This window comes from Sus scrofa, chromosome 5 (assembly GCF_000003025.6).
Source record: "Sus scrofa isolate TJ Tabasco breed Duroc chromosome 5, Sscrofa11.1, whole genome shotgun sequence".
Taxonomy (NCBI): domain Eukaryota; kingdom Metazoa; phylum Chordata; class Mammalia; order Artiodactyla; family Suidae; genus Sus; species Sus scrofa.
Window position 1 is genome coordinate 7,831,934 of NC_010447.5, and position 27,161 is coordinate 7,859,094.

The 27,161-nt window shown below is 40.0% G+C and overlaps 1 protein-coding gene across 3 annotated transcripts in view; it reads left to right on the forward strand.

Annotated features, from left to right (window-relative positions):
• The window catches only part of MKL1 (megakaryoblastic leukemia (translocation) 1), a 224,578-nt gene that overhangs the window by 80,584 nt on the left and 116,833 nt on the right, over positions 1–27,161 (forward strand). For all 3 annotated transcript variants that reach the window (XM_021092835.1, XM_021092836.1, XM_021092839.1), the window contains one exon: positions 20,994–21,255. In XM_021092835.1, coding sequence (XP_020948494.1) covers positions 20,994–21,255 — 262 coding nt within the window. The remainder of the gene's footprint in view (positions 1–20,993; positions 21,256–27,161) is intronic.

Genomic DNA, 27,161 nt, shown 5'->3' on the forward strand with positions numbered 1-27,161 from the left:
TTGACTTTGGAGGTTCAGGGACTGATGAAAGTGGGGTGGGGTGCAGCTGGGTCCAGCTAGAACAGTGAATAACTCCTTAAATCTTCAACTGAGACCTGGGGGCAGGACATTGTGGGACGGTTGATGGTTTGGGACTGCACAGTTGGTGATTAAATGTCTCTATTCTCGTGTGCAGACTTCGAGATGGTTATTTCCCAGCATAGAGGTGGGAGAGCTTATGCAGAGTGCATGGCTGTGTTCTCAGTGGCTGCTGTGGTCCTAAGTTCACCTTTCCCCTCTGCAGCAAGCCCCATGATCCTTTAACCAGTAGGCCACCAGGGAGCTCCTTTAATCCATTTTTACTTGATTTTTGTGTATGGTGTAAGGTAGTGGTCCAGTTTGATTCTTTTGCATGTAGCTGTCCAGTTTGCCCAACAGCATTTATTGAAGAGATTGTCCTTTCCTCATTGTACATTCTTGGCTCCTTCAGAGCAGCGTTTTTTTGAGTTGGGCTTTGTGCGTAGGGGAGAGTAGTGCTATTGGAAAGGTCATGAACTCTTCAGGAGTTTTTCAGGACAGTGATCTAAAGAGATCAGATTTAGATTCAACAGGGATGATTTTCTCTATCTCTGGTCTTTCCTTTTCTGCCTTGCTTTTGAAGGCATGTCAGTATTCTGGAGATGTTTAGAAGTGTTTGCATAAACATGCCATGTTTGGGGCCAAGGTGGTGTTTTATTTATGTGTTTATTTTGCTGCATTTGGTCATTATCAACTAAAATGGTCAATGTCTACTATGTACACAACATTCTTTAATGATGTTCTCTCCCCCACTGCAGAATGAGGTCCTTGAATTTGGAAACACACTCATGTCAGGAATGTTTGGGCGTCTCAGCTCTAGTCTTTTTTCTCATTAATTATCTTAATGGTGACAGAAAACAAACTAGTTAAATGTCATATTGGAGTTTTCTCCCAGTAGACATTTTTGTATTTTTAAAGATACACTGACCACATTGAAGGTAGGGTTCTGGCGATGTGCAAAGAAAATTTGTATAATATCCCCAAACTCCGTTTTTGAAATAATATGGAGTTTAAGCCAAAACCTGACTTGGAAACATAGTTTCTTTACTTAAATGGGCAGTCTAGGGAATTCCAGATTTCTACCATGATTTAGAATCTCTTGAATTGTCCCATTGAAAGGTGGGAAATGTAAGTTTATAGTATAAATGGAAAATTTTATGTCATGAAAGGCTTATCAGCATTCACTCCAAAGTTATTGAGACCAGTAACCTATCAAAGAGCACCTTGTTTTTTTGTTTTTTGTAAATTTGCATCTATACATGTTGCCAGGATGCTCCCAAAGAATATCACTGGAATATAACACATTTAAATGAGAAAAAAATTGCTTAGAAGTAGTACTTGTTGGGAGTTCCCATCATGGCGCAGCAGAAACGAATCTGACTAGAAACCATGAGGTTGCCAGTTCAATCCCTGGCCTCGCTCAGTGGGTTAAGGATCTGGTGTTACCCTGAGCTGTGGTGTAGGTTGCAGACTCGGCTTGGATCTCACGTTGCTGTGGCTGTGGTGTAGGCCAGTGGCTGCAGCTCCAATTAGACCCCTAGCCTGGGAACCTCCATATGCCTTGGGAAAAGGTCCTAGGAAAGGCAAAAAGACCAAAAAAAAAAAAAAAAAAAAAAAAAAAAAAAAAAAGTAGTATTTGTTGAGTTCTTACCCCTTGTTAGCTTTGTTACAAGTTTGCTTCTCCTGTGTTATCTCATTTAGTCCTCAGGGTAACTCTGTGAGCATCACTGTTATCCCCACAAGCATCACTAAGTAGCCTAATAAAGTCACAGCCTAGTAAGTGGTAGTTGGGCATATGAAGTCAGGCTCTAAAATACGGCTGTATTTCATCACTGTATTAGTTTAATAAACCCACCAAGGGTTGTTTATATCAGCTGACTTCCAAATAGTTGATCTATGGAGCTATAGACCATAAACATGTTTTTGAGTCAGATGTGTGGGGCTGTGTCTAGCATTTAATATACCATTTTACTTCTAACCGCTACTTGCCTGGAAAACAAATACTTTTTTAAAAAATTGAACTGTTTTTATTGTTGTTTTTTTGGGTCTTTTTGGGGCCACACCTGTGGCATAGGGAGGTTCCCAGGCTGGGGGTCGATTTGGAGCTGCCAGCCTCCACCACAGCCACAGCAACATGGGCTCTGAGCAATGTCTGTGACCTAAACCACAGCTCATGACCATGCCCAATCTTTAACCCACTGGTTGAACCTACATCCTCATGGATACTAGTCGGGTTCTTAACCTGCTGAGCCACAGTGGGAATTCCAGATCCATCTATTTTAATAGTAGTAAAATTAGTCAGTGAGAAGCAAGCATGGCATCCTTAACCAACTGAGCAAGGCCAGGGATCGAACCTCATCCTTATGGATACTCGTCAGGATTGTTAGTATTCATACTGAGCCACAATGGGAACTCCTGGACTATTTTTTTTTTTTTTTTTTTGTCTTTTGAGGGCCACACCCACGGCATATGGAGGTTCCCAGGCTAGGGGTCTAATTGGAGCTGTAGCTGCCAGCCTACGCCACAGCCACAGCAATGCCAGATCTGAGCCTCGTCCGTCTGTGACCTACACCACAGCTCACAGCAACATGGGATCCTTAACCCAGTGAGCGAGGCCAGGGATTGAACCCGCAACCTCATGGTTCCTAGTTGGATTCGTTTCTGATGCTCCATGACGGGAACTCCTGGACTATATAATATTTATAAAGAATTTTTTTTCAGTTTAAAATTTACACTAAGGTGAATATATTTTTGCGAAAAATATCTGAATACATCTCAATATTTTGTATCTAAATCTAGCATTTAAATTTCATCTTAGAACTTTGACTTATATAGGTCTGTATGAGGTAGCTGATTAAAATATTTCACCAGGATTTATTGAACACTCGAATATTTTCTACTGCAAGGCACTGTTCTAGCTGGTTGGAAACAATGGAGAAGGGAATTATTATTTATTGTATGCCTGTTATATTTCAGATAGTTGTAGATTACTTTAGGTCTTCATCTCATTAATGCATACAGTAACCCTGTTATTGTCCTCATTTTATAGCACAGGAGACTGAGGGATAGAAAATTATGAACTGGGGAGAAATGATCTGGGCCGTAGTATTCTTGGACTGCCGAATCTTGGATAGTGCCTCTCTCCTATGAATGGGGGCTGAGTGGAGGAAGAGCCCATTCCCACTCACCAGGAATGTCACCTTTCAGCTTGGACTTGTAGGAGCTAGAAAGGCTGGAGGCCTGCTCCTTCTGGTGGTTGGTTGGGAGCTGAGGAGAGAAGGAATGCCTTCGATCTTAGTCACCCCACCTGGAGTGAGGCTCCCATCAAGCTAACTGTGGAGTAGTGGATCCTGCTCAAATGCCACAAACATTCACCCTTAACAAGTCTTAGTAGATTCTCTTGAATAAATACTTCTTTATTTGCAGTAGGTTGGCCTTTAGGAGTATCTCCAGAGATTTAACTTTTTTAGTAGTAATTTTCATCAACCTTGCTTGTTTTCCATGGGAGTTTTTCCTTGGAGTCCCTCATATTAAGATCCTAGAAGTGGAAAGCTGTAATTTATAGTTTACACTCTGGTTGGGATTGATATCAACTTAACTTCAATAGTAGACAGTAATTTTGCTCCTCTATAATTCTGTTCCCTCCCTTTTGCTGTTAGTGTCACAAATTACAACCCAGATATGTAATTCTTACTTTATGCAGTTATCTTTTCACAGACAGGAGATAAAAGAGAAGCAAAAATAAATTTATATTGTCTTTTATATTTACCTATATAGTTGTCTTTATCTGTGCTCTTTATTTCTTCATGTGGATTTGAGTTACTCTCTAGTGTATTCTCATTTCAAACTGAAAAGATTCCTTTTAGTATTTACTGTAAGGAAGGTCTGCTAGCCACAGATTCTCTTAATTTTGTTTTTCTCACAGTGTCTTAATTTTTCCTTCATTTTTGTAGGATAGCTTTGCTTGATAAAGAATTCTTGATTGACAGGGTTTTTTCTTTCAGGACTTTGGATATGCCATCCACTGCCTTCTGGCTTCTCAGGTTTCTGATGAGAAGTCAGCTGTTATTTGTATTGAGTATCTCTTGTGCTTGATGAGCCACTTTTTCTTTCGGTTTTCAAGATTTTCTTTTTTGTCTTGCTGTAATTTGAATATGATGTATCTAAGGGTTGCCTGTCTTTTTGTTTACCCTCCTTGGAGTTCATCGACCTTTTGAATATGTAGATTAATGTTTTCCATCATATCTGAGAAAATTTCAGCCATTATTTCTTCAAACATTCTTTATGCTCCTTTTTTCCTCTTCTTTTGGGACTCCCATTATGCACATGTTGGTACAGTTGTGGTGTCCCATAGGTCTCAAGGGTCATTGTAATTTTTCTTTATTTTTTTCTTTCATTTCCTCAATTGCCTGCCTTTAATTGATTGATCTTCAGGTTCACTGATTTTTTTTTTTTCCTTCTGCCTGCTCAAATCTGTTTGAACTCCTCTAGTGAATATTTCATTTCGGTTATTCTGCTTTTTCAGAATTTGTTTGATTCTTTTTTTAATATAATTTCTAGCTTTTTATTGCTATTTGGTGAGACATCATTCTCATACTTGAGCTTTTTTTTCTTTAGCTCTTTGAACGTATCTGAAACAGCTGATTTAAGATCTTTGTGATAGGTATAAAATCAAACTCTCGGCTTCCTCAGGGATAGTTTCTTTAGCTATCCTTAGCATGCATTTTCTACTTTATCATCTGAAATGGCTGCTCATGCTCCAGCCATATAGTGTGTATTCCAGCCATCACAAAGGAGGAAGGGCTGAAGACATGCTTATTCCCTTTAATTATACTTCCTAGAAGTTGTAGATGATACTTTGCTTATAGCCCATTGGCCAGAATATTATCATATGATTACTCCTAGTTTCAATGGAGGCTGGAAATTGTAGTCATTAATCTGGGTGGCCATTTGCCTGAGTCTTTTTTTGGGGGGTGGAGTTGCACCTGCAGCATAAGGAAGTTCCCAGGTTAGGGGCTGAATCCGGAGCTACAGCTGCCAGCCTACGCCACAGCCACAATAACTCGGGATCCAAGCCGTGTCTACCACCTACGCCACACCCAGCTCACGGAATGCTGGATCCCCGACCCACTGAGTGAGACCAGGGATTGAACCCTCATCTTCATGGATGCTAGTCAGATTCATTTCTGCTGCACCACAGTGGGAACTCCCTGAGTCTTTTATTATTAAGAAAGAGGAGGAGAATGGATTTGGGGATATAATTAGGATTTTTTTTTAACTATAGTTTAACCCTTTGGTTGTTCTAATATATGAGCCTACCCTTCTTTTCATGTATACAACACTTTCATCTCATCCCAGGAGGGATGACCTCAGTGTTTCATTTAGTTACTGCATTCAGCTCAAAGCCCAGGATGTCTGGCAGGTATGGTTCAGGGCTTAAAAATGAAAAGATAAGCTAACTGCTCCCTAAGCAATTAGTATATAGTAGGTGTCATAGAAATAGGACGATAGCAAAAAAAAACTACCATTCAGGAAATGACTTCTTTATTGATATTCTCTATTTGATGGGATATGATTCCTCTACTTTTAGTTTTTTAGCCATGGTTTCCTTAGACAAGGTTTCAGAAAAGGAAGGAATTGGTAACGTATAAAAGTCACTGGTGGAGTTCCTGTCGTGGCGCAGTGGTTAACGAATCTGACTAGGAACCATGAGGTTGCAGGTTCGATCCCTGCCCTTGCTCAGTGGGTTAAGGATCCGGCGTTGCCGTGAGCTGTGGTGTAGGTCACAGATGTGGCTCGGATCCCGCGTCGCTGTGGTTCTGGCATAGGCCGGCGGCTATAGCTCCAATTAGACCCCTAGCCTGGGAACCTCCATATGCAGCAGGAAGCGGCCCTAGAAAAGGCAAAAAGACAAAAAAAAAAAAAAAAAAAAAGTCACTGGGGTCATAGCAGTTTTTTGTTTTTGTTTTTTTTAATTTTATGGCTGAATCCATGGCATATGGAGGTTCTCAGGCCGGAGAATCCAAGCCACAGCTTTGACCTATGTTGCAGCTGTGTCAGCGCCAGAGCCTTTAACCCACTGTGCCAGGCAGGGGATTGAACTTGCACCTCAGCAGCGACCTGAGATGCTGCAGTCAAATTCTTATCCCACTGTGCCATGGTGGGAACTTCCATAGCAATTATTAAAAGCTACTGTGTAGGAAATTTGAAGACTTTCTCTTCTGACGGAGGAATAAGTTTCTGGATTAAGCATTGTTTTTAAGCCTGATGACTCTGGTCTTTTACTTGCCTCTGTGCCTTTCCCATCTCCACCCCATCTTAATGGCAATCACCCTGAGGCTGTCTGAAACAGTTGTTTTGTGTGTGAAGGCAACCCTAAGCCCCTCTCCCCATTGTCCCCCTCTTTGTTTTGGCAATTGTGTTCATAGCCTTTATATGGCAGAGTTCCAGTACCTCCATTTGTAGCCACTCTTTTTTACCTGCACCACTTTGGAGCACAGAGTGCTTCACTCTTTCTACCCTATGAGGCTCCAAAGTAAGAGGCTTTTAGTCAACTTAGCTTGCACACAGCAAAGATATATATGTTCCTTCATATTTCTGCTTACTGACTGACTAGCTCTAGTCTGAGTTTTAGCTCTCTGGTATAATTGTATTAAAAGTTGTAAAGCAGCCCACACATACGGCATTATGAATCTTTTCTACTGTTTCCCTTAAAGCTAGAGCATTCCAGTTTAATCAGGCAGTGCTTTAATGTGATGTTTTGCTACTGCACAATAATTATCACTAGCTTTTCAGTCTTCAGTATCTGAATGCTCATCACACTTGTTACAGTCTCATGAAGCATTCTAATCCTGGCACCAAATCCTGTATTAGGATTATGTTTAACCGTTTGTGACTCCCCAAAAGTAAAATAACAGTGGTTTTAAACATGAGGTAAATTTATTTTTATCTTGCATAAAAGAAGTACAGAGGTAGGTAACCCGGGGCTGCAGTGGTGCTCCACAGTGTCCAGGAACCAGTTCCTTCCTTGCTTCCTTCCTCCCTCCCTCCTCTTTCTTTCCTTTTCCTGTCCTTTTCCTGTTCCCAGGTCAGGGATTAAATCCTGACTGCAGCTGCAGCAACGCTGGGCCAGAGATCAAATCCAGGCCTCTATAGCAACCTGAACTATTGCAGTCGGATTCTTAACCCACTGCACCACAGTGGGAACTCCAGTTTCATTCTGTTTTTGTTATCTTGCCATTCTCAACATGTGGCTTCTTCCTCATAGTCTGAGATGGCTGCTTGCACTCCAGCATCTCATCTATATTCCAGCCAGCAGGAAGATTGAGGGTCCAAAGAATATTGTACTTAGTTCCGTTAAGGACATTTCCTGGAAGTCACACCTAATATTTGTAATGGCATACCTCGTTTTATTGTACTCTGCTTTATTGTGCTTCTCAGATGGTGCATTTCTTATAAATTGAAGCTTTATGGAAGCCTGGTGTTGAGCAAATCTATTGGTGCCATTTTTCCAAGAGCATTTGCTCACTTTGTGTCTCTGTGTTATGTTTTGGTAATTCTTGCAATATTTCAAGCTTTTTCAATATTGTATTTGTTAGGGTGATTTATAAGTGATCCTTGATGTTGCTGCTATGACTCACTGAATGTTCAAATGATGGTTAGCATTTTTTAGCAATAAAACATTTTAAAATTGAGGTATGTGTATTGGGTTTTTTTAGACATAACTCTGTTGCACACTTAATAGACTGTAGTATAGAGTAGGTGTAACTTAAATCCACTGGGAAACCAAACAAATTCATGTGACTTGTTTTATTGTGATAGTCGCTTTATTGCAGTGGTCTGGAGCCCAACCCGCAGTGTTTCTAAGCTATGCTTATATTCATGTCCCATTGGCTTGAACTCATGCCCACACCTAGCTGCATGAGAGGCTGGGAAATGCAGTCTAATTCTGGAATGCACTTAGCTAAAGCTCAGGTGTTCTGTTACTAAGTAAGAAAGAGAAAGTGGAGATTAGGCAAAAACACCAGTGCCTCCCACAAATATCCAGGTGAGGTTCTTTTACTTTCTGTTTACTGGTAGTAGTCTCAGGTATTTAAAAACATTCCTAATTCTCTTCCCATTGTGTTCTTTCTTCCACATCATCTAAAACTTCTGAGTTGCTACATTTGGATGCTTTCTTCTCTTTTAGATGCAGATCATGCGTGTGCTTCCTGCCTCCTTGATTGATTTAAAACCTTTCAGTTTCAAGATATGCTTCTGTGCATTCCCCACCTTTTTTTTTTTTAATCTCATGCCTCTGTGCATTCCCTGCTCTTTTTTTTTTTTTTTTAATCTCTACATTGTGCTTGTTGCCTGCACAGATGCTTTCAAAATGCAGTGCGCTAACTACCTGCTGCCACTGTCTTAGCATTTTATAAATTTTACAGTCAGTGCTCTTGGATGTAGCTGTAATATGGAAATTCCTGCAGTACTTTGGAGAATACTTTTGTTGTATTATTTGTTTGTTTGGGAAATGGATTCCTTTTTCTGTACTCTCTCTCGCCTCTTTATTTCAAAGCTTCGAATATAATCACACTGACATTAAAATCGTATATACTGATGTCTGTTACATTTTATTCCATCAGAACTTCTCAGCACCTTTTTAGAAATATCATTTGGCTGGGAATGATAATACTATTTGAAGCAAGAGGCTGTCAGAAGAGAATAATAATGGACCATGACTTAGAAGCTGTTTTTATTTAAGTTGTTGAGGTTTATTATGTTTCCAGAGGTTCTGCTTTGATTGAAGCCTTTTTACTGACCATGAGAAACTGAAAATGCATTTTAAACACTAACTGTGCATTGTATATTGTGAAAGTAATGTGAAGAGCTTGTGCTTTTGTATGGTAACTGATCTTTCCAGAATAGATTCGTTTAATTAATGTTAGCTCTTATAATTAAAGTGTAATAAAGAGAGTAATTGATGAGTATGCTGGTGATGTACTTTGATATTTCAGCTCTAATGCTGCAGTGCATTGTAGTCATAGATTGTACATTGTTCTGAGGGTCCCTTATCCTCGCACCAGTAAGTGCCTAGGAGCTGTAGCCTGGCCTCTTCTGCTTTACCCAGAGACACTCTAGTCTTCAATATGCTTTATCTCTGAGTGTGGGTTGCTGTACTTGGATTTGTATTTGAGTTTGTTGTATTCCTACAAAATTGTGACAGTTTCTGGATTTTTTTTTTCTTCTTTTTATGGCAAGATATTTCATTCCCAGTGTTTTGAAATTTTTGATCAAGAATTTAGGAAAATCTTCATGACTCCTTTGATAAAGAGGGATCATATTCTTAAGATATGGAAGAGAGAGCTTATTGAGAAAACTAAGGATATGAGAGGCTCAGGCACTGGAGAATGAATGGAGCTTCTCTTCAAACACTCCATTGTAGTGTGGAAACAAAGCACAGTACTGTCAACGTCTTCCCTTTCCCCCAACTGCTGCTTGTCTTCATCCTAGGTGAGGTTTGTCTCAACAAGTTTTTCATTCCAGAGTTAGTATGTTCAAAAATAACTCACCTGTTTCATATTATTCATACCGGAACAGAATTGCTAGGGTGGATTTTCTATACTGTGGCCTGACATCATTTCAAGTTGTCCTGGCTTATTGGAGTGTAAGGTTTGGGTGTCAGGGTGGAAGTGACAGAAGAACTCCTAACTTGAAAACTGTCTCATGATAGGTTATATAATTTTGTAGGTGAATACACAAAATATGTTCAGATCACATTAAAATTTGTTCAGGGCTTTATTACAGCATGTGGACTTCTAAACATCCATCATTCTTTCTCCTAGAGAAGAAATGTCTAAAAGACAAGTAGAAGTCTGCATTTAAAACTGGAAGGCATTTGGACACTGTAGAAGAGGGATTAGGAATCATAAGGAAAGCATATCTGTAGTGTTTGTGGGCATGAGTGTAGTTCAAGGAATGTAGTGAAGTCATCTTGCCAAAATAGTGCTTTAGATCTTAAGCAGCCTTTCCTTGGGGAGGGGGGAATTGGAGGTAGGAATTAAAAGGCAAATTGTCAAATTTCTCGTAAATGTTTGCGAGAAAATACTGCCTTATAGTTAAACTCTCTGTGCTTTTCAGAATAAATTTTCATAAGACCCTTTAAGAAAATAGCACAAAAACTAGCAATTTTTTTTTTTTTTTTAAGGGTGGCACCCGCAGCATATGGAGGTTCCCAGGCCAGGGGTCGCATCAGAGCTGTAGCCACCCCCCTGTACCACAGCTCATGGCAACACCAGATCCTTAACCCACTGACAGAGGCCAGGGATGGAACCTGCATCCTCATGGATACTAGTCGGGTTTGTTAACCGCTGAGCCACGATAGGAACTCTATAGACTAGCAGTTTTTATTCAGAGTGACTATAGGTCACATATCATAAGTTTTCCTCAAAACACAAGATAACTGCAGTTGTTACTAGGGGGCCAAGGAGAATGGTACGTTGTATCAAACTCAGAAGTCAGCAGGCTAAGGTGAACAGTTTCTGCCTAGGATCTACTACTACACAGCTGCAAAACCATCTTTCAGAAACACAGATCAGATCATGTCACTCCGTTGCCCACCTCCCAGTGGCATCCAGTTTTTTATAGAACATACTTCTCCCCTCCTGCTCTGCTCTCTGCCCAGGCCGGTCTTTGAGTTCTGTGAGGATGCCAAGCTCATTCCCACCTTTGAACTTGTACATGCTGTTTCCTCTGCATGGCTGGCTGCTTCTTGTCAAATTCAGGTAGCGTCAGATGGTGTAGTGGTTAGAGGCAGGGTTCTGAAACCTGACTGCCTGCGTTAAAGTTATTTTAACCTCTCCGTACCTTCGTTTCCTCAGCTGTAAAATAAAGGATGATATAAGTAAATGTCTCTTGGTGTTGTTAAGGTTGAATACACAGTAAGTGCCTCACATATAGTAAATGCTTATTAAGTGTTGGCTCTTATTCAAGTCTAAGCTCAGATATTGCCTCCTCAATGAGAGGCCTTTTTTTTTTTTGGGTCCTTTCTAGGGCTGCACCCATGGCATATGGAGGTTCCCAGGCTAGGGCTCTGATCTGAGCTGTTGCTGCCAGCGTACGCCAGAGCCACAGCAACACGGGGTCCGAGCCACGTCTGCAACCTACACCACAGCTCATGGCAACGCCGGATCGTTAACCCACTGAGGCCAGTGATCGAACCACAACGTCATGGTTCCTAGTTGCATTCATTAACCACTGAGCCACGACGGGAACTCCATGAGAGGCATTTCATTAGCCATCCTGTACCCCCCAAATACTTATAGTTATCTGAAATTATTTTATTGTATATTTATTTACTTTTATTTTTATGTCTCTTCCACTATAATGTAAGCTCCGTGAAAGCAGAGATATTTCCTGTCTGTTGCACTCCCAGTGCCTAGAATAATGCCTGATCAATGTATTTTTGTTGAGTGAATTAGTGGAAGTCAGATCCACCCCAGAAGGTCTTAGGTGATATTAAGTCTGAATGGCAATTTGTGTCACTCAGTTAAGGGTATTCCTGTGTGTTACCCAACACCATTAGGTTATGTTCTAAGCTATGAATGTGTGGCAGGGGCTTGTAGAGATACTCCTATGGAAAAGACAACCCAGAGAAAAAGAGTTGAGCCTGGGCTTAAAAATCATATTTTACTTTTCTTCATTCTAAGTGTTTTTATTTATTTCTCCTGCTTCCACCTGGTAAGTTCATGTCCTTTCATATGAGCCCTTGAGCTTACTTGTGTCTTTAAGTTTGGGGACAGCTGGTTGCCCCTCAGCATTATAAAGTTACAGCTTTATTGAGCTTCTGAAATAGTGTGAGTAGAAAGTACTGATACGTAATTCGATACTCAGCTGTATATGATAATTTTAGGAGTCAGAGGGCTAGTCTAAAGCCCAAAGTAGGCAATCTGAGACGAGGAATTCCTGAGTTATCAACAGACTCAGCTTTGATAGCAGTTTATCATTCCCTTATGTCTGTACCTCTGCCTTTTTTTTTTCTCTTGCTGTTCCCCCCTCCCTTTTCTCTATTTTCTTTCTATTCATGTATTCCTTTTTGTTCCTATCCTTCTACTTCACGTCCATGTTTTCCTTCTCGTGTACATAATGGAAACTCAAATGACGTTTGTATTACTTGGCTTTGACTCCTGCACCCAACATCCAAAGTCAAATATATTAGCCACTCAGATAGGAGTTCTCCTTTCTTCCCTGTTTCTATGAGCAGAACCACCTTCTAGCAATCACTCTGGCTTAAAACCGTGGAGTCATCTTTGACCACCTTCCTTTCTTCACACCCCAACAACCAAACACAAAAACATCCTACTCTGTCTCATTCTTTCAACATTAACTCCACAAAGATTTGAGTTCCTGCTCTGTGCCAGGCATGACTCCATGTTGTGTGCAGGTAGTTCCCATCTTTGTACATTTACTACCCAAATTTAGGATCTCAGCAAGTTATACCTTGCCTGATGGAAGTAGCTTTTTTTTTTTGGTCTTTTCTAGGGCCGCACTCACGGCATATGGAGGTTCCCAGGCTAGGGGTCTAATTGGAGCTATAGCTGCCGGGTCTAATAAGAGCCACAGCAACGCCAGATCCAAGCCGCGTCTGCGACCTACACCACAGCTCACAGCAACGCCGGATCCCTAACCCACTGAGGGAGGCCAGGGAGCGAACCCTCAACCTCATGGTTCCTAGTCAGATTCGTTAACCACTGAGCCACGACAGGAACTCCGGAAGTAGCTTCTTAAATTTCCCCTCAACCTCATATTTCTTTTTCTAATCCAGTATTTTCTCCACTGCCAGATTATTTCTTCAAAACATGGCTGGATCATGTAGTTCCCTAGTTCCTAGAGGGAAACTCAGCTCACTGTTCTAGGCCCATCCCACATAACTTGTATTTGATTGCCTTTTAGAACATACTCCACACATCCTCACGACCATGTTTTTGTTCAAGCCGTTCTATCTCCTGGAAGAATATAAGCTCCCTGAGGGCAGGAACTTTATTTCATTCACTGTAGTATCCCCCGGCACCCAGGACAATGCCTGGAGTATAGTAGGTACTCAGTAGATAGTTATTGAAAGAATGAATGAAAAATTAATCCTGTCAGTGCTGCCTGTTTTTCATGATTGTTCTCAAACCTTAATATTACCTCTATTAGGAAGGCTTTTCTTATCATCTGTGTATTTCTATTTGAACTTAAATACTGACTTATGACAGAATCTTTCTCCCTCTTTTTTTCTGTATTAATGCTGACCTTGATTGTATATGTCACGTGGTTACTATGAGATTAATACAGTCAGTAAAGGAACAAATGTTTTATTGAGTTCTTGTTCTGTATCAAGTATAGAATCTTGGTACTTAAGTGAAAAAGACAATAGAATGGAATTCCTTTCCTCAATGAATTTAACTGCCTAATGGATCAGTCCATACTTATTCACTCATTCATTTTTTGCTTTTTAGGGCCACACCTGCAGCCTGTGGAAGTTTCCAGGCTAGGGGTCTAATTGAAGCTGCAGCTGCCAGCCTACACCACAGCTGTGGCAACAGGGAATCCGAGCCACGTCTGCAACCTACACCACAGCTCATGACCACGCCCAATCTTTAACCCACTGATTGAACCTGCATCCTCGTGGATACTAGTCGGGTTCTTAACCCGCTGAGCCACAATGGGAATTCCAGATCAGTTGATTTTAATAGCAGTAAAATTAATCAGTGGGAGGCAAGCATGGGATCTTATGGACACATAGCTGTTGGAAGGGGATGGATGATAGGGAGAAGGGGTGTAGGATGGAGAAAGAGGAAGAGTTCTAGGCAGTCACAAGTAGAAAGCAGCACAACAGGTACCTGTGGTGGGAGTAGTGGGTACATAAAGTGGACAGTAGTGAGAAATGAAACAGGTACTCTGAAGGGCCTTGTACTGTTGCTGTTGAAGTGGCAGTGTTATAAACTTTTATCCCAATGTTTTGTTGGGATACGAGGAAAAACTTGGATATCTGATTTCCTCTATAGAATGATCAGGAGGAGCTAAAAACTTGACGTGAGCAAAAGCCATGGAGCTCTCTGAAAAAAATTTCTTGAGTGGTGAAGTTTTTGTTACTGGGAATGCCTTCATGCATGATTGATAGACTCTGTAAGCAGTTGCAACTTGAAAGTAACTTTTTTCTTGAGATAGACTCTGTAAGCAGTTGCAACTTGAAAATAACTTTTTTCTTGAGAATTTGAAGGCATACTCTATTATCTCAGTTTCCAGTGTTGATATTAAGAAAACTGATGTCATTTATTGTATTTTGCAATTTTGTGGGTGAAGGATTTGGTCAGGGCTTAGCTTGAGGATTCTTTTGCTCTCTGGGAGGCTAGTCTTCTCTGGATCCCTCTGCTTTTCACTGTAGCCTTAAGATCTCTTTTTATGGTCTCTCCATCAGAGTAGTTGGATTTCTGGGAGTACAGGGCTCCCAGGGACCAAGGTAAAAGTTGCTAGTCCTCTTAAAGTCTAGACCCAGAACTGGCTCAGATTCAAAGAGAGACGTGTCAGAGAATTTGCAGCCGTCTTTAATCCGCTATGCCACTCTTCATGTGTTTTTTCTGTTGTTTTGAAAAAGATTTTATATTTTCCTATTTCTTGCACTCCTTGGTTATGAATGATTTCTAAGATGAAGAGGGAGCAAAAAGGCCTTTTCTTTGTCATCTCTAGAAAGCTGAGTAGTTTAAAAATATATTTTTTATTATAGTTGATTGACAGTGTTCTGTCAGTTTCTTCTGTACAGCAAAGTGACCCAGTTATACATACGTATACATCCTTTTTCTCACATTATCCAAGGCCGAGGAGTTTTTAAGACATTTGAAGATAATAGGGGTGGTAGTAACAGAGATAAGGGCAACTAATTCGCAAGGCTTGTTTTCCTCACTCTTTACTGTAGGTTCTAGGGCAGTATGTAGTACATAGGTAGCTCTTAGAAAATACCTCTTCTCAGAAATTTTTTGTGTGTTGTTTTATATGTATGTCTGCTTAGTCAGAGTTTTAAAGATTTTGGTTTATCAACTCTGTAGAAGATAAATAAAAAAAAAAAAAAAGGAAGTTCCCATTGTGGCTTAGCAGTAATGGACCCGGCTAGTATCCATGAGGTTACAGGTTTGATCCCTGGCCTCACTCAGTGGGTTACAGATCCAGTGTTGCTGTGAGCCGTGGCATAGGTTGCAGGTGTGGCTTGGATTGGGCATTGCTGTGGCGTAGGCATAGGCGGGCAGCTGTAGCTCTGATTTGACCCCTTGTGTGGGAACTTCCATATGCTGCAGGTGTGGGCTTAAAAAGAAAAAAAAATAAAAATAAAGGTAAAATTCTGTACAGCTAAAAAAAAAAGTTCCTTAATTGATTAAAGGCATTTTTTTCTTTTTCATACAGAGAAATTTTTTTCGGAAGAACCATATTATTTGGTTGTATGAAACTCTTTGTCATGGGTCATAATAGAGATTTTTAAAATTTGAAAAGAAGTGTAAGAATTTAGCAAACATGCACCTATATAGAGTGTATAATGAATCTCCCTATACCTATGTTTGTATATAATTTTTTTGGAGTTATCAGCTGTCTGTCTAAGCGCTTCCATTTCTCTAACACATCTTGTGCTGCTGTTTCTAGTTGCATGTGCCACTCGGCCCCAGCAGAAGGCATGCAAACCCAAATGGGGGTGGGGTGGAGAGAGGATGAGGCAGAATCAGGCCAGCAGAAGAGGGAAACAGATGGGTTGTGGGAGCTGACCGTGCCCCCATGTTGTTTTCGTTCTGGCTGCTACTGATCGCATGTGAATCAGCAGCCAAGAAATTGGAGTTGGTGATCCTATGATGAAAAAAAAGAAAAAGTTTGATTTTGGACTTCACAAATTACAGTTTGGAATTACAAGTTTACAGCACCAAAACATGACACAGAATTTTTCTTTGGGTTATTTTAATTATTTTTCTCCAGAGACATTTCAGAAAGTATTTTGAGATAGAAGTTAAATTTCTCTAAATGATATGATGCATATAATCTGAGATAAATGTTATTCTCTTAGGTTTTCTTTTTCATGCAAGTTTTACAGTAAGTAAGATTTTAGAGGTGTTCGGGAACTAGTAGAGGAGGCTTAGTCCACGATGGCTATTCTCAGCATTTTTAAATCTTCTCTCTAGATTGTCAGAGTTTACTAGGACTTTTTTCCTGTGGGCTATTTAAAAATGAGTAGAAAGCAGTATGTTTGCTAGAGAAATAAATCTTCCCTATATATATGTATTTCATGCTAAATATTTTCTCTTTTTTTGGGTTCGTACTTAATAGATGACTTTTGTTTGGCTTCTTTTCCAAGGTCAGGATTAAGGAAGCCTTGCTTTATGTCTCACCACATCTTCACTTTGTTCTATAGAAGAATCTTATTTTAAAAAATGTTTTTTTAAAAAACATTTTAAGAAGGCCAGCAAGCATACACCAGTATAGAGAGAATAATAGTATAATAAATTTCCACATACCCAATATTCAGCTTTAACAGTTACTAGTGTTCTGCCAGTCTTGTTTCATCTATTCCCCTGGCCCCTTACCATTTTTTTATGGGAGAATTTTATTGTAGTACCATTTAATATTAGCATTTTGAAAGGATACTTTTGAAACTTTTGAAATCTTTAACAAGTACTGCTGTAGCATATAATTTACCCAATAAAAATGTATGGCGGGAGTTCCCGTCGTGGCGCAGTGGTTAACGAATCCGACTAGGAACCATGAGGTTGCGGGTTCGGTCCCTGCCCTTGCTCAGTGGGTTAACGATCCGGCGTTGCCGTGAGCTGTGGTGTAGGTTGCAGATGCGGCTCGGATCACGCGTTGCTGTGGCTCTGGCGTAGGCCGGTGGCTACAGCTCTGATTGGACCCCTAGCCTGGGAACCTCCATATGCCGCGGGAGTGGCCCAAGAAATAGCAACAACAACAACAACAACAACAAAAAAGACAAAAAAAAAAAAAAATGTATGGCGAACTATATAGGTATGTAACATTTTTAAGTGACCTCTTCAAGCCATTAATGATCCTATGAATATGGAACTTAATCAGTTATTAAGCTATTAAATTCTGAATAAAACGCTAAAATAGTTTTTCAAATCGCTTTTTCTTTCATTCCAGGACGTGATAGGCACAATTATGGTCCAAGTTACTACAGAATTTGATATTCCTTTCTTTAATCTCTTAAAAATATATGAGTTCTAAGAAATACTACTTTTTAAACTTAATTTTCTCTTCATGCCTAGCTCTTGACTCGGATTGACTTTCTTGGAGGGGCCATATTCCGCAGTCTCACTCCCCCACTTTTGGCTGCCCTATGGCATATGGACTTACCGGGCCAGGGATCAGATTCCAGCCACAGCTGCAACATTGGATCCTTTAACCCACTGTGCTGGGCCAGGGATTGAACCTGTGTCCTGGTGCTGCACAGACACCGCCAATCCATTGCACCACAGCAGCAACTCCTCCACGGTTTATTTTTTTTAAATCTTATTTTAGAAGTACTGGTTATGGAAGTTCCCCTTGTGGCTAAGTGGCAGTGAGCCTGACTAGTATCCATGAGGATGTGGGTTCAGTCCCTGGCCTCGTTCAGCAGGTTAAGGATTTGGTGTTGCTGTGAGCTGTGGTGTAGGTCGCGGACACAGCTCAGATCCCATATTGCTGTGGCTAAGGTGTAAGCTGGTGGCTGCAGCTCTGATTTGACCCCTAGCTTGGGAACTTCCATATACTGCAGGTGTGGCCCTAAAAAGAAAAAAAAAAAAAAAAAAAAAAGGAAGAAGTAGTAGTAGTAGTACTGGTTATGCGCTTTAAGTATATATTGGAAATACAGACTCATGCAGTTTAACTTCATGCTTCATTGGAAAAGTCGTGATATCATGTGATGGATGGATCTTTATTGTCTCTTGAGAGCAGTAACATAGGTGAATGTCAGTTTTCTGAATCTTAGCAATAATAACTATCAAAATTTAGAGTAATAGGAAGAAGCTTGTTCTGAATTACTGAAAAGTAAAGAGACATTTTAAAGAATAGACAGTTTATCCTTTCAAGCTCAGTGAACAATATGAGTTAGTTTAGTAAATTTTTCCTTTTTTTGGTCTTTTTAGGGCCATACCTTTGGCATATGGAGGTTCCCAGGCTAGGCGTCGAATTGGAGCTGCAGCTGCCGGCCCACACCACAGCCACAGCAAGGCCAGAACTCCTCCATTGCCTATTAACAACTGTTTACTGAAAACATGTTACTGTATGTGAAGCTACTTTTCCTAGGTCTTAAGGCTGAAGTTTTTTTTTGTTTGTTTGTTTGTTTTTAAAGCATTTCTTTTTTATTTATTTATTATTATTATTTTTTTGTCTTTTTTGTTGTTGTTGTTGCTATTTCTTGGGCTGCTCCTGAGGCATATGGAGGTTCCCAGGCTAGGGGTTGAATCGGAGCTGTAGCCACCGGCCTACGCCAGAGGCCACAGCAACGCGTGATCCGAGCCGCATCTGCAACCTACACCACAGCTCACGGCAACGCCGGATCGTTAACCCACTGAGCAAGGGCAGGGACCGAACCCGCAACCTCATGGTTCCTAGTCGGATTTGTTAACCACTGCGCCACAACGGGAACTCCAAGGCTGAAGTTTTGATACTGTTCTCCCACTTTCCTTTAGGACTCATTTAAGAGTGTTTTTTTTTTTTTTTTTTTTTTTTAAATTCCCATCTCTGTGCCGTCATCCGTGTGCATGTGTGTGTGTGCATGTATGTGCACATGCTCGTATGTTTCAAAGTGGGGAAGAGTATTGAGGACTGCTCTCCTAAGGAGTTGGGGTCTCAAAGGAATGTTGACTATTATAAAATTGAAATTTTTAGTCTTAAAAAAGGCTGCTGTTAAGAAAGCAGATGTTCCCTTTCAGGGTCAGTGGCAAAGAAAAGCCAGATAAATGAATTATGTACAACAGTTGTTTTTTCCCAGTACACACAGAGACATGCCTTAAATGATGGGAAAAAATTCTTTGAAGGTTTGCTTCTGGATTTACTTCATAGACATTTGTTGTTTTGTAATTCCTCCAATTGTTCAAACCCTTAAAAATTCTTTTCCCAAAGTTTGTCCATACTGCCTCTTAAGGCTATTGAGTTCCTAATGTATATTTTTTTCCTTTTAAACTTGCCTCACTAACCTTCTTTCAGACTTTGTGGAGTAGAGAGTCCTTAATATCTTTATTTTTCTTAACGTCAGCCCCCCCCCCCATATTAATGGCTTTAATCTGGATCTTTTCCATTCCTTTGATGTTTTATGAAGACCAATCAGAACTGCATTCAGATTTGGGCACACTGTAGTCTTACCTGAAGGTAGAATGTGATGGTCCTTTTAGTTTTCAGTGCCTTTCTGCATTTCATGGCTTTCTAATATTTTGTTGAAAATATTAGATTCCAAAAATTATGTGTAACTCCTCACTGAAGTCTGCAGGAGACTCTTAGTTCCCCTCTTTAGATTAAGAATTATAGCTTTTTCATTATAAAAGCAATATATGTGTTTTAGGAGCACATTTGGAAACTAAAGAAAGTAAAAATGTTCATAGTCCAAACAGAACCTGTTTTGTGTTTTGGTAAACCTCCTTATGTTTTTTGTTAGTTTTTTTTTCTGTGTGATATTTTTATATGAGTATGCATTTTTCTATCTTACTTTCCTTAAACTTAACTTTAGATAAACATTTTCCACATTTGAAATGCTTTGTAAAAATTATTTTTAATCATTCCACAGGATTTGGTGGATGAATAGAGTTTTAATTCACTTAACCATTAATTCCCATGTTGTTGAAAGGACTCTCATGTTATTTGTAGTCTTTGTCATATTTGAAGATTTTGTTCTTTCTTATGTTGCCATATGTTTTGTTTTGAATATCCCTTTCCTAGGTACTGTGATTAAATGTTCAGGTAGGTTAAAATATTTGAGGTAAACAACAAAAACAGTATTTGAAAAGATACATGCACCCCAGTGTTCTTAGCAACATTATTTACAGTAGCCAAGATAAGAAAACTACCTAAGCATCCGTCAACAGATGGATGGACAAAGAAAATGTCTCACACACACACACACACACACACACACACGTACACACACAGGAATACTACTCAGCCGTAAAAAAGAATGATACTTTGCCATTTGCAGCAACATGGTTGGACTTGGAGGGCATTGTGCTAAGTGAAACAAGTCTGAAAGTAAAGACAAATACTGGACAGTATCACTTACATGTGGAATCTGAAAAATACAACAAACTAGTGAATATAACAAAAAAGAAGCAGACTCATAAGAAACAAACTAGTTACCATGGTAGGGGCAGTATGCAGGGGGAAGAGTGACAATTGAGTGTAAGATAGGCTTGAGGATGTATTGAAAAAGGCGTGTAGCTAATATTTTGCAGTAAATGGAAAGTAACCTTTTAAAATTATATGAAAATAAAAAATTTGATCTAATATCCATTAGCCAACAAATATCTATATTTCTTTGTGGAATCCAGTGGCTTGAGAATTTTCTTAAAGAAATTTTCCCTCCTTCTAACTGATATAGTTGAGGATAGTATTGGACTTGAAATCTCATGCACTTTGTGAGTGTGGAATAGTAAATATTAGTTTAATAATAGTGCTAGCTTAGGAGTACCCTAGAGGCTCAGCGTGTAAAGGATCCAGCATTGTCACTGCTGTGGCCTGGATTCAGTCCCTGACCCTGGAACTTCTTCATGCTTCAGGTGTGGCTAAAAATAAATAAATAAGTAAATAAATAAAGATGCTAGCTTACTTTACAAAAAGCTTTTTATAAGAATAGTGGTAGCCTGCCAATAATATAATTTATAATATCAGTATTCAATATGTACGCAATGGCCTAGGCTCTTTTCCACATCCAAACTTGTTTCTTCTTCCGTTTCCAGGTTGCCATCACGAAAGCCAAGGTGGATTTCTCCAGCGTCGTGTGCCTGCCCCCTTCCGTCATTGCTGTGAATGGGCTGGACGGAGGAGGGGCTGGCGAAAATGATGATGAACCAGTGCTGGTGTCCCTGTCTGCGGCACCCAGCCCCCAGAGCGAGGCTGTTGCCAATGAACTGCAGGAGCTCTCCTTGCAGCCCGAGCTGACCCTAGGCCTCCACCCTGGCAGGAACCCCAATTTGCCTCCACTTAGTGAGCGGAAGAATGGTGAGTAGATATGGAATTACTCAGTTGCCTGATTTGAACCAAGGTCTTCATGTTTATAATGTCATAGATCCTTACTTTTATTTTACATCTTTTGAAAGTTTCTTATAATCTTAGTATTTCTTTTCTTTTTTTTTTTTTTTTTGTCTTTTTGCCTTTTCTAGGGTTGATCCCACGGCATATGGAGGTTCCCAGGCTAGGGGTCTAATCACAGCTGTAGTCACTGGCCTACGACAGAGCCACAGCAACGTGGGATCTGAGCTGCGTCTGCGACCTACACCACAGCTCACGGCAACGCCGGATCGTTAACCCACTGAGCAAGGCCAGGGATCGAACCCACAACCTCATGGTTCCTAGTCAGATTTGTTAACCACTGCACCACGATGGGAACTCCAGTATTTCTTATAAACTAGAGAAACAACAAGTATAGGTGGTCATTGTTAACCCAGCATTTCCTGCCTAGGTTATCATAATTGCTTTCTAATTTGTCTTCCTACTTCTTTGCTTCTCCCTCCCTTTTCTGTAAATTCATTAGTTCAGCAAATATTTATTATCACTGTATTATAAATTGTGCTAAGATTAGTGATTAAGTGGTAAACCAGCCTGTGTTGTTAGGAAACTTTCCCTATCCCATACCTTGTTGGAGTAATCTTCCAGAACTCCCTGGCGGAATACTTTTTCAGTGACTGACTTACAGAATAAAAACAAAGTAAGCTTCTGGATGTGTTTTATGAGGCTTTTCAGGACCTAGTTGCTTTCTGTTTTGTTTTTTTTTTTTAAGCTTTTCTCATTATTCCTTTAGTCCTAGTCTTTGCTTTAACCTATTTAACTGCTTTTAGTACAAACCATGTACTATTACTTCAGACTTTTGTTAGTTAAAAAAAGTATACTTTGTCATGAAGTATTTAAGATTTTTAAAAGGTATAAAGAGTAATGCAGCAAATACCTATGTACCCATGTACCATACAACTCATGTACACTCCCTGAGTCTTCACCCACCCCAAGTGGTAATTGCTACCCTGAATTTGGTATTTCATTGCAAGTGTTTCTCTATTTTTTTTTTTTTTACTGTATGAATATATTCCTAAGCAATATATGTATCTCATTTTGTAAACTATATATATTTATATATTAATTGGAGAAATAACTTTATTGTATAATAGTCTTTAACAACTTGTACTTATTGTTGAATATTTATTTTCCCTGTGAGTTGTTAACATTACTCTCTGATTTCTTCTAATCTAGTCTACGAATCACCGTTTATTGAACAGTTCTACTTCTCCCTAGTGATCTTTAATGTCACTTTTATTTTGTTTCTCTGTGTGCAGGAGTTAGTTTTTGGGCTCTCTGTTCTGTTTCACTGGTCTTTCTCTTCATCTCTGTGTCATATTACCTCATTTTAGTTGTTATTACTTACTAATTCTATCTGTTAGGATTGGGGCTCTCCTTGCCTTTTTCTTCTTCTAAGTTGTTTTGGCTAATCTTACCCTTTTAATTTTCCATAATTTTAGAATCAGCTTGTGAAGTTCTCCAAAAAAACCTTTCCTTCAACATTTTATTATGAAAAACTTCAAACATATGATGAAGTAGAGGTTTTATTTTATTTATTTATTTTTTTGTGGAGGTACCAAGTTTATTTGTTTTTTTTATTTTTATTTTTGTCTTTTTGCCTTTTCTAGGGCTGCTCCTGCGGCATATGGAGGTTCCCAGGCTTGGGGTCTAATCAGAGCTGTGGCTGCTGGCCTACACCAGAGCCACAGCAGACACCAGAGCCACAGCAGAAGTAGAGGTTTTAAAATAAACACCTTTATATCCACCACTTAGATTCTACCATTAACACTTTATAATATTTGCTTTATAATAGATCTGTCCATTCCTTTGTCCATCATCCACCTTATTTTTTTGAAGGCATTTTAAAGTAAATTGCAAGCACGGATACATTTCCGTTTTATTGCAGCATAGTATTGATACAGAATAACGCACAAATTGTAAGCATTGTGGCTGTTGAGTTATCACGGAGTAAATACACCTGCGTGTAATTACAACTTAATGAAGAAATAAAACATTTGCAGCACCCCAGAATCACCCCTTTTGCTTCTTCCTGATCCGTAGCCCTCCTTCCTGCCCAGAGGAAACTGCTGTCCTGACTTTTAACACAATAGGTTAATTTTGCTTGATTCTAAACTTGATATAGATGGAGTTATGCTGTATGGTATCCTGTTGGTGGCTTCTTTTATGTTTTTGAAATTCATTTGTGTTGAATTGTGTGTAGCTATAGTTTATTTTCTGTTGCTATAATCTATCCATTTTATGAATGTAATTTGTCAGTTTTTACTTTTGATGGATATTTGGTTTGTTTTAGCTTGGGTCTATTCTGAATCATTCCGCTGTGAAATTTTTTTTTTTTTTTTTTTTTTTGGCTGCTTTGAGGCATGTGGAGTTCACAGGCCAGGGGGCAGATCCCAGCCACAAACGTGACCTAAGCTGCAACTGTAGCAGTGCTGATCCTTAACCTACTGTGCCAAGCCAGGGATCGAACCCACGTCCCAGAGCTCCAAAGACACTGCTGATCCCGTTGCACCACAGTGGAAACTACTGTGAAATTCTTGTACATGTCTTTGGGTGTACTTGTTGAGATTTTGATTTGAAACATCATTTATAGATTAATGGGGAGAATATACATTTTAAATATTGGGTCTTTCTGTCTATGAGTTAGGTTTATCTCTCCAATTAAATAGGCCGTCTTTAGGAGCTCCTTTGTGGCACAGTAGGTTAAGGATCCACTTGTTGTGACTACAGCAGCTTGGGTCACTGCTGTAATGTGGGTTCAATTCCTGGCCCAGGAATTTCCACATGCCATGAGTGTGGCCAAAAATAAAATAAAATAGGCCTCCTTTAATATCTATCCACAGATTTTATAATTTTTTCCATAAAGGTCATGCACATAATTTACTAGGTTTATTCTCTAGTATCTTTTTTGGAGGTAGACACTGTAAGTAGTATATTTTTATAATTTTTTTCTTTTGGCCACAACATGCTGGAGTTCCCAGGCCAGGGACTGAATTCGCGCCACAGCAGTGATGCGAGCAGTAATGATGTCAGATGCTCAGCCTCGACCCTCAACCCTAGGCCACCAGGAAACTCCCTATAAAATATTTTTTGGCTGTTTTGATACTGAGGGATAGAAATGCCAAACCTTTGCAAAACTCCAATCACTTTTCTACAGCTCTGCTCTCTATTTGGGAACCCACCCTCACCTCTGCCCCCACCCCATGCCTTCTTGCCAACTCTCACTTGGTCCTTCGTGTTCTTTTCAGACATCCCTCCCTTTGAGAAGCCTGTCCTCACCCATGTTCAGGGTTAGGTGTCCTCTTTTGCTTTGCCCAATTGCCCTTTGTCATTATACTTCATCACTCTGTGTTGTAACTGGAATTCTCCACTCAGCACCATGACTGGGGCCTTTGAACTCTGAAATCAGACCTGTTACACTCCTCTCAGAACCCTTCAATGCCTTCCCATGGGGCATATGATGGAATAATAGTTCTTTTTTTTTTTTTTTGTCTTTTTGCCATTTCTTGGGCCGCTCCCGAGGCATATGGAGGTTCCCAGGCTAGGTGTCGAATCAGAGCTGAAGCTGCTGGCCTTCACCAGGGCCACAGCAACACGGGATCCGAGCCGCGTCTGCAACCTACACCACAGCTCACGGCAACGCCGGATCGTTAACCCACCGAGCAAGGCCAGGGATCGAACCCGCAACCTCATGGTTCCTAGTTGGATTCGTTAACCACTGCGCCACGACAGGAACTCCAATAGTTCTTATAACATGGTCCTGGTATCACCTCTGACCTCTGTTCCCCAGCTCACTCTACTCTGTTCCAGCCACATTGACTTTCTTGGTGTTCCTTGAACATATCGAGTATGCTCCTGCCCCAGGGCCTTGGTACTTGCCTTACTGTGGTACTGATGTTCCTACACAAATGTCATTTTCTCTGGGAGGCTTTTCCTGACTATTTTATCTAAAATAGTACCTCCCATTACTCTCTGTCCTGCTTTGTTTTTCCTCTGAGTACCTCTCATCTGTGTGTGTGTTTGTACTGTGTGTGTATGTATATATGTTTATGGTCTGTATTTCATGAGGCCAGAAACTTTATTTTGTTCATGGTGTATATTCAACTCCTGGCTCATAGTGGACACCCAGTGAATGTTTATTGAATAAATAGGTGAATGATTTACTTGATTCATCCACTAAGAAGTAAGAGCAGTGTTTTTACGTCTATAATGGGAAACGTAGTGGAAACTCAAGCGTTTTTTGTTTTGGGAAATAGTGAACACTCAAGTTTTTTGGTATTTTTTTTCCCATTTCTAACTTCTATACTTTCCCTCCAAGATAGCAGAAAGTTCCGCTTATTTATGTGCTAAGGGGAAAGAGTCAGTCCAGAGGGAAGAGCTGAAATTGGGAAAGGAGAGAGGATAACTGATGGAGCAAGGTTCCTGGGAGATGCCAAAAGATGGAATCCAAAGATAGTGGCTCTGCCTTGAGCAGGAGTAAGGACCAGCATTCCTCTGGGATAGGAGGAATGACAGTGAAGGTGAGGACAGATAGCAGACAACACAACTGTCCTCTCTTGGGCAGGAAGTGGAGACAATTGGTGCCGACAGCTGTGATGGTCTCAGTGGAACAGAGGGCAGCTGTTGCTCTTGGGGCAGAGGTGTTGGTGTATCTTCAGCCTTTCCCTCTCAGCTCTTTGGCATAGAAATCAACTGAATTATCTTCCCATTTTGAACAACAGCGGCTCTCTAATCTTCCCTTTGTGGTCAAGCTCCTGAAAGAGCAGTTTTCAAGTCACCGTGTTTTACTTTCCCAAATTCCAAAGACTTTATTGCATCCTCACTTCTGTCCCTCCCTCTCTTCAGAAACCGCCACTGCTTTGGGTTGTAGATTGGAAAAGAACTCTAGTCGGTTTGACCCCTCTGTAACATTTAACCTGGTTGGCCACCCCTCTGACCTGGACCTTCCCTCTGCTGCTGTCTGTGACCCTACTCTTTACTGGCTTTACTTGGTCTTTCCAGCCAGTCCCATTTCTGCTCAGATCTTTTGCTCTCTTTGTCTACTCACCTCTTTAAGTTTGTTACACCCCAGGGTTCAGCTCTAGGACTTCCTTACTTCTTACTCTATATCTTTACCTTGAGTGGTTTTCCCCAGAACTCTGGCTCTAACCACCATTATATGCTGCTGATGCCCTGTTACATCTCCAGGACAAGTATCTGGCCTGAGCTCCAGACTCATTTGCTGGGCTGTCTCTTGAACCCCTGCCCTGGGTGTGCCACAGACTCAGAGCTAAACTCATCAGCTTACTGCGTTCCTGCTGAATTCTTTCTTCATTGTAGGAATTGCCACCATCTTCTACCCACATGTTCACACCAGGGGGTTGCTTTGCTTTGTTTTCTTTCTGAATGAAAACCTTAAGAATTTTGTTTTATAATCAGCTAAAGTGTAGGAAAAAAGAAAATAAAAATTCCTCATAATTATGCAGTTCAGTTATAGTCAGTGGCAGTATTTAATATATTTTCTCTCAGTTTTTATTTTTGTTTACTTTTGTTCAAAATTCATTTACTTTTATGCATCTTTACTTTGTATAAATTGTTTTCATGAGATTTGCTTTATCATTCAATTGTTTTTAAAAACATTTTTTTCTCTGCTTGATATTTGTTTTTGTTTAAATTTTATTGGAGTATAGTTGACTTACAATATATTGATTTCAGATATACAGCGAAGTGACTCAGTTATCTATATACATATATCCATTCTTTTTCAGTTTGCTTGATATTTGAATAGTGTATGAATGACATTTAGCCAGTCTCATGTGAGACTCTTACCTTTTTATTTTTTTATGTTATAAATAATACTG